At 42.7% G+C, this 13,329-nt stretch overlaps 1 protein-coding gene across 2 annotated transcripts in view; it reads left to right on the top strand.

Moving 5' to 3' along the window:
• JAK2 (Janus kinase 2) overlaps positions 1-13,329 on the top strand; it is a 91,904-nt gene that overhangs the window by 61,293 nt on the left and 17,282 nt on the right. For both annotated transcript variants that reach the window (XM_079959192.1, XM_079959193.1), the window contains 8 exons: positions 1,222-1,349; positions 3,400-3,534; positions 4,644-4,731; positions 6,954-7,081; positions 7,943-8,081; positions 9,016-9,167; positions 10,127-10,277; positions 12,166-12,302. In XM_079959192.1, coding sequence (XP_079815318.1) covers positions 1,222-1,349; positions 3,400-3,534; positions 4,644-4,731; positions 6,954-7,081; positions 7,943-8,081; positions 9,016-9,167; positions 10,127-10,277; positions 12,166-12,302 — 1,058 coding nt within the window. The remainder of the gene's footprint in view (positions 1-1,221; positions 1,350-3,399; positions 3,535-4,643; positions 4,732-6,953; positions 7,082-7,942; positions 8,082-9,015; positions 9,168-10,126; positions 10,278-12,165; positions 12,303-13,329) is intronic.

Raw genomic sequence — 13,329 nt, 5'->3', positions numbered from 1 at the left:
TCCCCCTGGTTGTGCAGCAGTAAAACTGCTGGCACATTGGCCAAGCTAAGCAGAGTCCCCTATGGGTTTCAGATTGGATGGGAGACCCCGTGTTGCGATTTGTGCATTGCCAGGGGGTTGGACTAGATCCTCAGGGGTCCCTTCTAACTCTGCAATTCTACTAGGTCAGCTTTGGACTTGTGTTTCTGCAACAACATTTCCCCACCGTCACGAACCCAATGCTACACGACAAGCCGCTTTTTAAATCAAGGATGTAAAATGTGAAATAGAATGGATGTAGTTTGCATGTGTAGGCAAAGGTTATTTCATTGCTATGCTATTCCCAGTTTTGCACAGAGAGATTCTAAAACTGCTAATGATCTTGTTAGAGAGAAAGTGGAGCTCTTCTTACGTATTTATCCTACTGTTCCGGGTGATAGGCTTCTCTCCTTCCCCATTTTATTCTTACAATGACTCCGTGAAGTAGGTTAGATTGAAAGACTCATCTGGTTGGGTTTCCCCAGCCACTCTGGGCAGCTTCCAACAGAATATTAAAATATTAAAATACAATAGTCTATTAAACATTAAAAGCTTCCCTAAACAGGGCTGCCTTCAGATGTCTTCTAAAAGTCTGGTAGTTGTTGTTCTCTTTGACATCTGATGGGAGGGCATTCCACAGGGTGGGTGCCACTACCGAGAAGGCCCTCTGCCTGGTTCCCTGTAACTTGGCTTCTCGCAGTGAGGGAACTGCCAGAAGGCCCTCGGCACTGGACCTCAGTGTCCGAGTAGAACGATGGAGTTGGAGACGCTCCTTCAGGTATACTGGACCGAGGCCGTTTAGGGCTTTAAAGGTCAACACCAACGTGTGTGTGTGTGTGTGTGTGTGTGTGTGTGTAATGTTAATGATCCATTGCAGATGGAATTCTTACATATTTTCAGCTCAAAACTAAATATATAATTTTACAGTGGCAACAATGTACATGTTCAGCTGCAAGTCAGCAAGACTTCAGTCTGAGAGACCAGGATTCAAATCCTCACTCAGCCATGAAGCTCACCAGGTGACATTTGACCAATCACTGTTTCTCAGCCTAACCTGCATCACCAGGTTGTTGTGAGGTCAAAAATGGGGAGGAGAAAACCATGAATTCCCAGCAGGATGAGGTGGAATATAAATATAATAAATAAAATGAAATTAAGTCTGTCTGTTTGTGAACCAGGACTCTGTTAACCTTCTCGTTACAGATAAGTCCAACCTCCTTGTCTTCAGGAGCAATGGAATTTCTGACTTGCCCTCATCGCCCACCTTGCAGAGGCATAATAACGTTAACCAGATGGTCTTTCACAAAATCCGGAATGAGGACCTGATCTTTGTAAGTTCACGAGACGTATCTTCTCGTTTGTGTAATACTCTGATCCTCAGCGCAGGCCTTTGAATTAAGTCCCATTAATTTAAAGGCACCAGAGTTGTTTTTCAGTGGTGTGTGTTACTGGAAATAATGTGCATATCGGTGGGAAATTGTATTTATAGAAAACTAGGTATTTATTGTGATAAGTGCACCTGGAAGTGGAAGTGTTCACTCCGTTAAATTCATTTGCTGTGTGACTAATTAATTGAAAATCAGCATGTGTGGTTTTTCTTTTTAATGTGGGTTCATACTTTTTTTATTAAGATAAATGTGGAAGTTTAAACTGAGTGATGTCCTAATCATCATATTTTCTTTTCAGTAGCCCTTCCAGCCTACCTACCGTCCGTTCTCAAGCAAATTAACCAGTTTAGTTTTGTGGCTTTTAACTTAATAGAGTATTACACTCCTGAAGCCTCTCCACCAATAATAGTGCATGCATCAGCCAGGAAGGGGAGAGACAGAGAGACAACCAGCATATATCAGAGAGATGTTTGTGTGGCAACTTCACCCTAGGCCACTTTCCTCTGAAATTCAAGTCCCCTTGAATTAAATGGAAGTTACTACCCCATGTAGTAGTAGCAGCAGCAACAATTTTATTTCTTTAGCCGTAAACTGAGGCTGGGTGATATATCAATATTTGATATACTGTCCAAAACCAGTCTGAGGTCCATATTGTGATACCGGTTTCATAGTTTTTGACCTGGCAATATATCACATGAATCATGGTATGTGCTGTGCAAAAATAGCAATGTGGGGAAAACTGCAAAGCCAACCAAGGCTTCTCTCAATTCCTTCAGCCCCTGTTAATTCTGCCAGCTCAGCTCTCTCCTGCTTCATGTAGGGCGGCAGCGAATCACAAGAGCAGGCGCTGGCAAAAATCACAATGTGGGAAAAGCCATGAAGCCAGCCAATGTTTCTACATAGCTCCATCCTTAATTTCAGACATTGTGATCTATTTGTATATCACATTTTTGGGTTGGTAGTATGTCACGATGTTGAAAACAAGATATCTCCCAGCCCTGTTGTAAACCATAAAGGTAAAGGTAAAGGGACCCCTGACCATGAGGTCCAGTCGTGGCCGACTCTGGGGTTGCGGCACTCATCTCGCTTTATTGGCCGAGGGAGCCAGCGTACAGCTTCCGGGTCATGTGGCCAGCATGACTAAGCCGCTTCTGGCGAACCAGAGCAGCGCACAGAAACGCTGTTTATCTTCCCGCCGGAGCGGTACCTATTTATCTACTTGCACTTTGACGTGCTTTCGAACTGCTAGGTTGGCAGGAGCAGGGACCGAGCAGCGGGAACTCACCCCGTCGCGGGGATTCGAACCGCCGACCTTCAGATCGGCAAGCCCTAGGCTCTGTGGTTTAACCCACAGCGCCACCCACGTCCCATGTTGTAAACCATAGCAAAGATTTAAAAGGACATTTGGAATTCAGCCACACATCTGGCTGTTGATTTCCTGGCTGCCAACGCAATTAGAGAAACTCGCAAATAACATAATTTTCCTTGTCTAACAGCGAAAGGGCCTCCCTTGGTGTAACTCCCTCCCTCCCAATGACTTCATGTAGGATCACTTGGGGCTCTCTCCCCAGGAGGGAAAATGAGAAGCCCTTAGCTTACCCTAGTCTATCCACTCACCCTCAGAGAAGTCATTTTTTGCATTCCAGCAACACCGTTCAAGGTGGCTCCTTGCAGGGCAAATGGTGAATAGCTTCAAAGCAAGTTTGTGCAGTCAAATGGAAGTAATTTCTCTGAACTCAGTTGTGCTTCCATTTGGGTGAACCCACAAGGATTGGTCTCAAAGCCTCTCTCGCGGAATATGCAATTAAATGAAGCATTTGATCTGTTCCGTTATTAAGCTAAACTGTTTTTACATTATGATTGTTTCCTTTCAGCTGAGACAGCGCCTGTATTAGTCTTGAAACTAGGTATGCTTTTGTTTAAAATCGGCGTGAAGGGATTTTGCAGACGATTGACTCCACCCCCCCCTTTATTTATTTGTGGTTTTTTTTAGAACGAAAGCCTTGGCCAGGGCACCTTCACTAAAATTTTCAAAGGTGTGAGGAAAGAAGTAGGCGACTATGGCAAGTTGTATCAGACTGAAGTGCTGCTCAAAGTCCTGGATAAAGTGCACAGGAATTATTCTGAGGTTTGTATTCACACTCCTTGGGTAATATGCTTAATAGTTCATATGCAGGGCTAGTTCAGCAGAGCAGGAATGCAGAGTTCAGCAAATATAGGATCTCAGCTTTAATTTTTAAGATGATGATGATGAATTCAATTTATATACAGCCCTTTACCAGAAGATCCCAGGGCATTAAAACCACCTTTCAGAACATCCATGTCCCCTAGAGCAGCCTTTCTCAACCTATAAGGTCCATAAGTTACCATATACTATATACAGTGGTACCTCTGGTTACGTACTTAATTTGTTCCGGAGGTCCATTCTTAACCTGAAACTGTTCTTAACCTGAAGCACCACTTTAGCTAATGGGGCCTGCCGCTGCGCTGCTGCCACGCCACCACCACACAATTTCTGTTCTCATCCTGAAGCAAAGTTCTTAACCTGAGGTACTATTTCTGGGTTAGCGGAGTCTGTAACCTGAAGGGTATGTAACCCGAGGTACCACTGTATTCAACACAAAAAACAGTGACAATTTGTTGTTGACAAAGGGCAGCTGGACATATAAAGGGCCCCATTACCTTCAGTAGCTTAGAGCCTCATCAAACCTAAATCTGGCCCTGTCTGGGATGATTGCTGTTTCACACAATCAGGTGTTCATGAGATAAACATGGACATTTTCACAGTGTCTCTGTGTAATGTTAGGTCAAGCCTGATCAATCTGATTGAATGTCGTAGCTGACAGAAGTTCCCCCTGAGTTTAGTCTTTTGAAAATTAAATGCTTGCCAGTTACTCATCGGTTGGAGCTGTCATGCATTGTTACATGCATTGAAAACTAGCACCATCATCACCCCCTGTTGTGGGCAGATGTAAGAGTCCTTGTATCCTCATGGGGGATTTTCCTACTGCCAGTAAATTGACATGATTCACTATTAAAGCAGTTAGGCGTTGTGAGAAACAATGATTAAAAACAGGCCTGCAGAGAACAACGGCACCATATTTAATTACACCATATCATTGTGGAAGGTGGGGAGCTGAAGTTATGTGAAAGTGCAGGCGGTTTTTAAATAAATTTTATTCCAAAGAGTTCCCATTAGGGTTCGCTCTGCTAATTATTGTTCCCTATCTCTTGCAGTCTTTTTTCGAAGCAGCAAGCATGATGAGCCAACTATCCTATAAGCACTTGGTATTAAATTATGGAGTTTGTGTCTATGGAGAAGAAAGTGAGTAAAGCCAATTAACTGTTTTGTGTGCCCTAATTGGAGTTCTGTTATTACCTCCCTGTATGCAAATAGCTAACGGACATGGGTGGTGCTGTGGGCTAAACCACAGAGCCTAGGACTTGACGATCAGAAGGTCGGCGGTTTGAATCCCCGCGACGGGGTGAGCGCCCGTTGCTCGTTCCCTGCTCCTGCCAACCTAGCAGTTCGAAAGCACGTCAAAGTGCAAGTAGATAAATAGGTACCGCTCCGGCGGGAAGATAAACAGCGTTTCTGTGCGCTGCTCTGGTTCGCCAGAAGCGGCTTAGTCATGCTGGCCACATGACCTGGAAGCTGTACGCCGGCTCCCTCGGCCAATAAAGCGAGATGAGTGCCGCAACCCCAGAGTCGGTCACGACTGGACCTAATGGTCAGGGGTCCCTTTACCTTTACCTATGCAAATTACTATTTCCGAACACATTTGCCTTCTTATCAGGTACATGTTGTCTGGCAAGGAACTACAAGTGTCGGTGCGAAACAGTGAGAGATACAAATGCCCTAGGTTGGTGTAATCAGTTTGTTCCTGGCTGTATAGTGGTACCTTGGTTCTCGAACTTAATCTTTTTTTAAAAAAGTTTTTATTATTAAAATAATTCAGCATTAATGCACACATATTGCGAATATACAAGCACATAAACATACATTTCATACAATCCTTAAAAATGTTCAAACATACGTACACTCAATCCCACAGATAATTTCCCCATCACCATCCACCACCCCTCACCCCAGCTTTGTGTTAGACTTCCAGTCTACTCCATTGCAATTTGTTTCCATTTCTATTACTTTCTTTCACACACCTTTAACCTTATTGCATGCTTCTTTTTTCTATTACACATTGTTATCCATCTTATTTAGTATTTCAGTATTTAAAACGGAACTTGTTTATTCTAATAGGAGTTCTGATTTTTCAATATGGTTTTGCAGGTATCCTTTAAACACCTTCCAGTCCCTGTCTATCTTCTCTTTTGAGATCCTTCCAATTTCTCCAATTGTTTTGGATATATTGTAATACTCTAATAATTTGGCAAGCCACTCTGTTTTTGTTGGTATAATGCCACTTTTTCGCAATCAATAGCTTTGAGGCTACTGTTGCATATAAATATAATGTATTGTCTTCTTTCTTTAGACTTCCTGGTACTATTCCCAATAGAAAACCTTCTGGTGTTTTCCTAAATGAATATCTGAACATTTTTTTCATCTTGTTATATATTGTTTCCCAAAATTGTTTCCCAATTCTCAATCTTAATCTGTCGCGCCACTTAATCTGCCGTGCCACAGGGAAGACAAGCTTTCACAGCGATGACACCTTGCACCAGGGGCAGGGGGCGGCGACATTCATTGCCCAGTTAATTTTTTCCTACAATCGATCAGGAGCACCCCAGCGATCACTTTATTAAATCCCACAATCGATCAGGACCACTCCGGCGATCTATCTGGAACACCCCATTGGCCTAACTGTACATCGCGGTTGACTGGTTGAACATGTCTGGTACAGTAATACCTTCGTGAACGTCTGCCTTGTCTAGCATCCATTTCGGCAAACGTCCGCGGCAAACCTGGAAGTACCGGAACGGGTTACTTCTGGTTTTGCCGCTCACACATGCGCAGAAGCTCAAACGGCGCTTTGTCGAGCATCTCTTTCGTTGAGCGTCCAGGGCTCCGGAATGGATCCCAGACTCAAAACAAGGTACCACTGTATAGATCTTTCCATTAAAAAAACAACAACCCAAAACTTAATAAACCAAACAGTTGTTGAAAAGAAATAATAGAAACTATAGCTGGTATGCACTAATTCATTGACAGTATGTAATTAAAAGTTTTACATCAGAATCTTACCTTTCACTTCATGGTGTAGCTTTTTCGTGGTTGCATTCTCTGTATATCTGAACAAAGTTGTGTTGACGTTTAAGTGATTTGTGATGGGGTGAAAACTAGAAAACATTTCTACAATCTCTTGAGTCCCAAGAATGGCTCAGCGTTAATTTTGCTGAGGAAACAAAGAGTCTCAGTTCCATATTTTGCAGCACGAACCAGTCTACAGGGATGAAACAGATGTTTTCAAATGTGGCTGGAAGGAATTGTGGCTAGAAAGCAAGGCTGGCTTAAAATTCCATTTATTATTATTATTATTATTATTATTATTATTATTATTAATCATTGTCTGCATCTCTGTTTCAAATTAGATATTCTGGTACAGGAATATGTGAAATTTGGGTCATTGGATACTTATTTGAAGAAGAATAAAAATTCTATAAACATCTTGTGGAAGCTGGAAGTTGCAAAGCAGCTGGCAATGGCAATGCATTTTTTCGTAAGTATTTTATATTTCCCCCTAGCAAAATGCCGAAGGTCAGGGATTCGCTCCCCCTACCCCTAGGGGATATTGGTGAAGATTTTTTAGACATATTCATTGGTGTTTCTCTTTGTAGGATCCAGACAGCTTGCACACACGTCTTGTTTTCACGCTCACTCCTTTAAAAATCTGGTGTCTTACGTGTGACAAGACTATGATCTGAGTTGTGCTGTTAAACAAATGCAGGAAACTTCTGCTTTATCTGTGGGGGGTGTTAACGGAAAAATCCAAGGGCTCCCAATCACCCAATCCCAATCACCCAATCCCACCACCCTTCTGAGTAATACCCCTCCCCACCTTCTCACTATATAGAAGGGTCTGGTGACTTCTGTTTCAGTGTATCTGAAGTGTGCATGCACACGAAAGCTCATACCAAGAACTAACTTAGTTGGTCTTTAAGGTGCTACTGGAAGGAATTTTTTTATTTTGTTTTGACTATGGCAGACCAACACGGCTACCTATCTGTAACTGGATAAAGCCTGTAATTAGTTTTTGGTAATCTCATCCTGCTCTTCTTTCTCTTCTGGGAAACAGAGTAAGTGTGGAGTTTGTCCCAAATATACGAGGGCCTCTGTGGTGAAGTTTGCCATGCTCCTCTTCACTGCATTTAATGAGGTGCTGGACTGCTGCCACTAAATTCAAGCCAGGCACTGTACTGTGTAAATTAGCCATTTAAAACTGCGTCTCAGTTCCTTCTTATGTCCATTTCTTGAAGTGTTTGCTTATGTAAAAATGTGTCAGCTTGAAATGCAGTTAGGAAGTTGGCGGTTGATCTGTGCTCAGGAGGAAAAATAAGCAATGTTTGTTTGCCTTTATCAGGAAGATAAAAACCTTGTTCATGGGAACGTATGTGCAAAAAACATCTTGCTTATCAGAGAAGAAGATAGGAAATCCGGGAACCTTCCTTTTATCAAGCTCAGCGATCCTGGTATCAGCATTACAGTTTTGCCAAAAGACAGTAAGTCTCTGACTCATCTCTTTCAGCAGCTCACCTGCTACCTTGAAAATGTCATTGAGTGATTATCTCCTCCTCTCATTGCACTTAAAATTCATTTGGTTGAGTACCGCTGTTCTTGTTTGGGAAGCCATGAACCTCCCACAAGCGTGGGGCGTGCTTTTGTTTTTTTCTGTTGCCGGCATCATTTTGCTACTTAAAACTATTTCCATGCCAGCGGGCACACCTATTGCGCAAAATGAGCAATGCATATTCTATTGAAACCGGTATGAAAATACTGCTGGAAATGGAAAACCCAGCAGAATAGACCCATCAGTTTCAGTTCTTTAAAGAGTTGTAGCCAATGTTAGTCTTTCACTCACTGAGAATCCCCCTTCAACACTCTGAAAAAGGTAAATCTGGTTCAGGAGTAGCCAGTGCAATGTATTTTATATGATGCTGAGCTCCAGCTCCCAGTAGACCCAGCCAGCAGGATGAGTCCACCTGGAAGACACCAAACAAACTGCCCCTGATCCATTTGTTGGATTTAAAGCATTTTTGCCTCGCCTGAAGAGTAACGTGAGATACCCTTTCTCTGTTTCCTTACAAATTGAATTCCTTGGGATTAGGATTTTTATCTGAAGGAACCAAGAGAATCAAAACCTCTCTCTGTGTTTACACGCTTTAGCTCATGCCTCTTATGCTTAAGTCTACATGTGAGAATTTCTAAAATATTTCTTAAAGGCCGCAGACATGGAGCTTCAAATTTGTTTGCTTGTTTGTTGTCATTTACGAGCCCTAAAGATATTTATAGACCACATTTGCACCAGAGGTCCTCAGAGATTACCTAATACAGTTGAACAGCAATTAAAACATCCTACCAAAAAAAGTAAATAAATCAAATGCTTTCTGATTCATCCTAGTAACAAATTGCCTTGTTTTTTTCATGATTGCCTAGTTCTCCTTGAGAGAATACCATGGGTTCCACCAGAATGTATTGAAAATCCAAAGCAGCTGAGTTTGGCAACGGACAAGTGGAGTTTTGGAACCACTCTGTGGGAAATCTGCAGCGGAGGAGACAAGCCTCTGAGTTTGCTGGATTCTCAAAGAGTAAGTACCATGTGAAGTTGAACATCTTTGTCTTGGTGAACATGCTGTGCAGAGATGGGCATAAGCCACGGTTAAAGTATTTGGACGCAGCTTCCACGTGTGATTCTGCCCCTCATCGGGTTTAATGTTTAGGAAAGATTCCTTAGTCTGCTAGGCAGGTTTATTTAAACTAGAGAGAGAGAGAGAGAGAGAGAGAGATTGAGTTTGGATTTGTATCCCACTTTATCACTACCCGAAGGAGTCTCAAAGCGGCTAACATTCTCCTTTCCCTTCCTCCCCCACAACAAACACTCTGTGAGGTGAGTGGGGCTGCGAGACTTCAGAGAAGTGTGACTAGCCCAAGGTCACCCAGCAGCTGCATGTGGAGGAGTGGAGACACAAACCCGGTTCCCCAGATGGCGAGTCTATCGCTCTTAACCACTACACCACACTGGCTATAAACAGGGGAACTTGTAAGCAATAGTCTTTCCCCAGAAGCAACGATTGGATAAAGCCTGTAATTAGTTTTGGGCAATCTCCTTCTGGTCCTTTTTCTCTTCTGGGAAACAGAGAATAAGTGTGGAGTTTGTTCCAAATAGATTGGGGCCTCTATGGTGAAATCTGTCATGCTCCCACTTTCCTGACATTTCCTCGGTGGCGATTCAGACACGCTGTGATTTAAAGTCACGTGGCACAAAGGATACGCACCATGTGGCAGGTGCAACACGTCCCCTGATAGTGAAACCCTGTATTTTATGGTATGGTTTGAAAACCAGCATGTGGACACGATTTGTGTGTACGAGGGAACCTCTCCATCTCTTAAACCGAAGTTGTTTGTGTCGGAGACAAAGAAGTGTTGTATTTGATGTTTGCTTGGACATGTAAAAGAATCTCCTTTGCTGTTGAATGTATCTCTTTTCTTCCCCACAAAAAAAGCTACTCAGAATTGTCCTAAATCACCGTCATTTCTTGAATTCTAGAAATTACAGTTTTATGAGGATAGGCATCAACTTCCTGCTCCTAATTGGACAGAACTAGCAAACCTTATAAACAACTGCATGGATTATGAGCCAGACTTCAGACCCTCTTTTAGAGCGGTTATACGTGACCTTAACAGTTTGTTCGCTCCAGGTATGTTAATGGAGAAGAGGTAACTAAATTTTGGTGGGAGACGCAATATGTTTTGTGATCTCCAGTTAGAGTAGAATCTACTGCATAGGCCAGTGATGGCCAAACTTGGCCCTCCAGCTGTTTTGGGACTACAGTTTCCATCATCCCTGACCACTGGTTAGCTAGGGATGATGGGAGTTGTAGTCCCAAAACAGCTGGAGGGCCAAGTTTGGCCATCACTGGCATAGGCAAACTGTTGCAGGGGAGAAGAATGTTGTTCTGAATGTGTTCATAAGACCTGGTGTGGCCTAGTGGCTAAGAGCCTGAGCTATGGATCGAGAAATGATGATGATGATGATGATGATGATGATGATGATGATGATAATAATATTACAGTAATAATATTTATTTATTTATAAATACATACATACCCTGTCCACTCTGGGCAGTTCCCAACAGAATATTAAAAACACGATAAAACATCAAACATTAAAAACTTCCCTAAACAGGGTTGCCTTCAAATGTCTTCTAAAAGTCAGATAGTTGTTTATTTCCTTGGCATCTGGTGGGAGCGCGTTCCACAGGGCAGGCGCCACCACCAAGAAGGCCCTCTGCCTGGTTCCCTGTAACCTCACTTCTTGCAGTGAGGGATCCACCAGAAGGACCTCGGAGCTGGACCTCAGTGTCCGGGCAGAACAATGGATCGAGAAATCCCTGCTTCAGCTCCTTAATCTGTCACGAGCCCTGTCAAGCACGTCACTGCTTTTGTAGCTTCAGCGCCCATCTGCAATATGGGAATATCAACACTGGGCTCACTTTATAGAGTTGTATTATATTATTTATCTGAAACACTTTACTTCATGGATAAATCTCTCTTAATCTTGCCGTACAGCAAGTGAAGCCTATTAATAAATATTATCCAATTTAACCCAATATTTTAAACGTGTGTGTTGGAGAAGGGAAAATGCAAGGCTGTAGATCCATAGTAGTTAAAAAAATAATAATTAAAAGTTGTGTTAAACCAAGCAGGGCCATTTTGCACATTACACAAATTTGATTTTTTTCAGCTTGAACATCCCCACCTCTGATGTATGACATCAGAGGCTTGGGAAAGATGAGCATGGTTGACCAATGATTGGATGGGCCAATTTCTGGCATAGTGGGGTTAATTAGACCTGTAGGCAGGAGATTCCACAGCACTGCTATAGAACATGTCTGTCTGCAGATATATTTGAGTTGCACACATAACTTTTCTTCTTGTATCAAAATTCGTTTGCGCTTGTAGAGTTAATGAGCAAATGAACCATGTGTGGGAAGTTTTGAAATGCACTAGGGATTAGGCTGCTTCTATTATCTTCCCATGGGATGCGGGAGGCGCTGTGGTCTAAACCACTGAGTCTCTTGGGCTTGCTGATCAGAAGGTCAGCGGTTTGAATCCCCGTAACGGGGTGAGCTCCCGCTGCTTGGTCCCAGCTCCTGCCCACCTAGCAGTTCGAAAGCACATCAAAGTGCAAGTAGATAAATAGGTACCACTCCGGCGGGAAGGTAAACGGCGTTTCCATGTGCTGCTCTGGTTTTACCAGAAGTGGCTTAGTCATGCTGGCCACATGACCCAGAAGCTGTCTGCGGACAAACGCCAGCTCCCTCGGCCTATAGAGCAAAATGAGTGTGCAACCCCAGAGTCGTCCGGTCAGGGGTACCTTTATCTTTACTATTATCTTCCCACGCAGGACAGTATTTTATGATTGAAAATTAAGATAGCATGTTTATATTTTCTAGGGCTGCACAAGTTCATTTGTCTGCTGGTGATGATCTGTTTCTGTTCAGATGCTGTAGGGGAGCCCAGCTGAACATAATATTTTCTTTTGTGTGTGTGTGTGTGTGTGTGTGTGTGTGTTTTTTCTTCAAGATTACGAACTACTGAAAGAAAGTGATATGTTACCAAATATGAGAATTGGAGCTCTTGGGTTTTCCGGCGCTTTCGAAGCCAGGGACCCGACTTATTTTGAAGAGCGGCACCTGAAATTTTTGCAACAACTTGGCAAGGTAAGAAGATGGGGTGTCTTATTGCAAGGATATGCGATGCCGTTAGAAACAAATAAGACATAGAGTAGAAAACCATGGCTAATTTGAAATAATTCGCATACTTTGCATAGTATTTTTGGAAGTGCTTATTTTAACAAAGGGACGTGGGTGGCGCTGTGGGTTAAACCACAGAGCCTAGGACTTGCCGATCAGAAGGTCGGCGGTTCGAATCCCCGCAACGGGGTGAGCTCCCGTTGCTCGGTCCCTGCTCCTGCCAACCTAGAAGTTCGAAAGCATGAAGTGCAAGTAGATAAATAGGTACCGCTCTGGCGGGAAGGTAAACGGCATTTCCGTGTGCTGCTCCGGTCCGCCAGATACGGCTTAGTCATGCTGGCCATATGACCCGGAAGCTGTACGCCGGTTCCCTCGGCCAGTAAAGTGAGATGAGCGCCGCAACCCCAGAGTCGGTCACGACTGGACCTAATGGTCAGGGCTCCCTTTACCCTTTACCTATTTTATTTTATTTTTTTTAAATGATATTTATTACTTTTAAAACTTACAAAAAGAAGAAAAAGAAGAAAAAGAAAGAAAAGACAAAAAACCCAATACAGTATAGACAATACAAAACACAACCTTAACATCCAAACACCATAAACTATACAAAACATAACAAAAACAATTTAAAAACACACATCATACCTTTACCATAATCTATCTTTCATGCCCTTGTTTCATTGACCTCCTCTCACCTCCCTCCTTGTATTCCACTTCTGTACGTTATCTCAGCAAATCCTTTATCTTAAAATATTTTTAATCTTATTCCCCATTAAATCTAATATACCTATTTACACTTAACCTCTTAAAACATTTCCACTAAGGCCAAAAAAAAATTCCATTCCAAGATTTTTCTATCCCTCATTAAATTTTACAAAATTTCCCTATATAGACTTTAAATTTTCCAATCTTCTTCACCGTCTCCTCTTCCTGGTCTCGGCCTCTGCCAGTCCTTTCCGTCAATTCCATATAGTCCATCAACCTGGAGATCTTA

The sequence above is a fragment of the Podarcis cretensis genome, assembly GCF_951804945.1.
Source record: "Podarcis cretensis genome assembly, chromosome: 17".
Lineage (NCBI taxonomy): Eukaryota > Metazoa > Chordata > Lepidosauria > Squamata > Lacertidae > Podarcis > Podarcis cretensis.
Note: the sequence above shows the minus strand (reverse complement) of the source record. Positions and strands in the feature narration are given on the sequence as shown.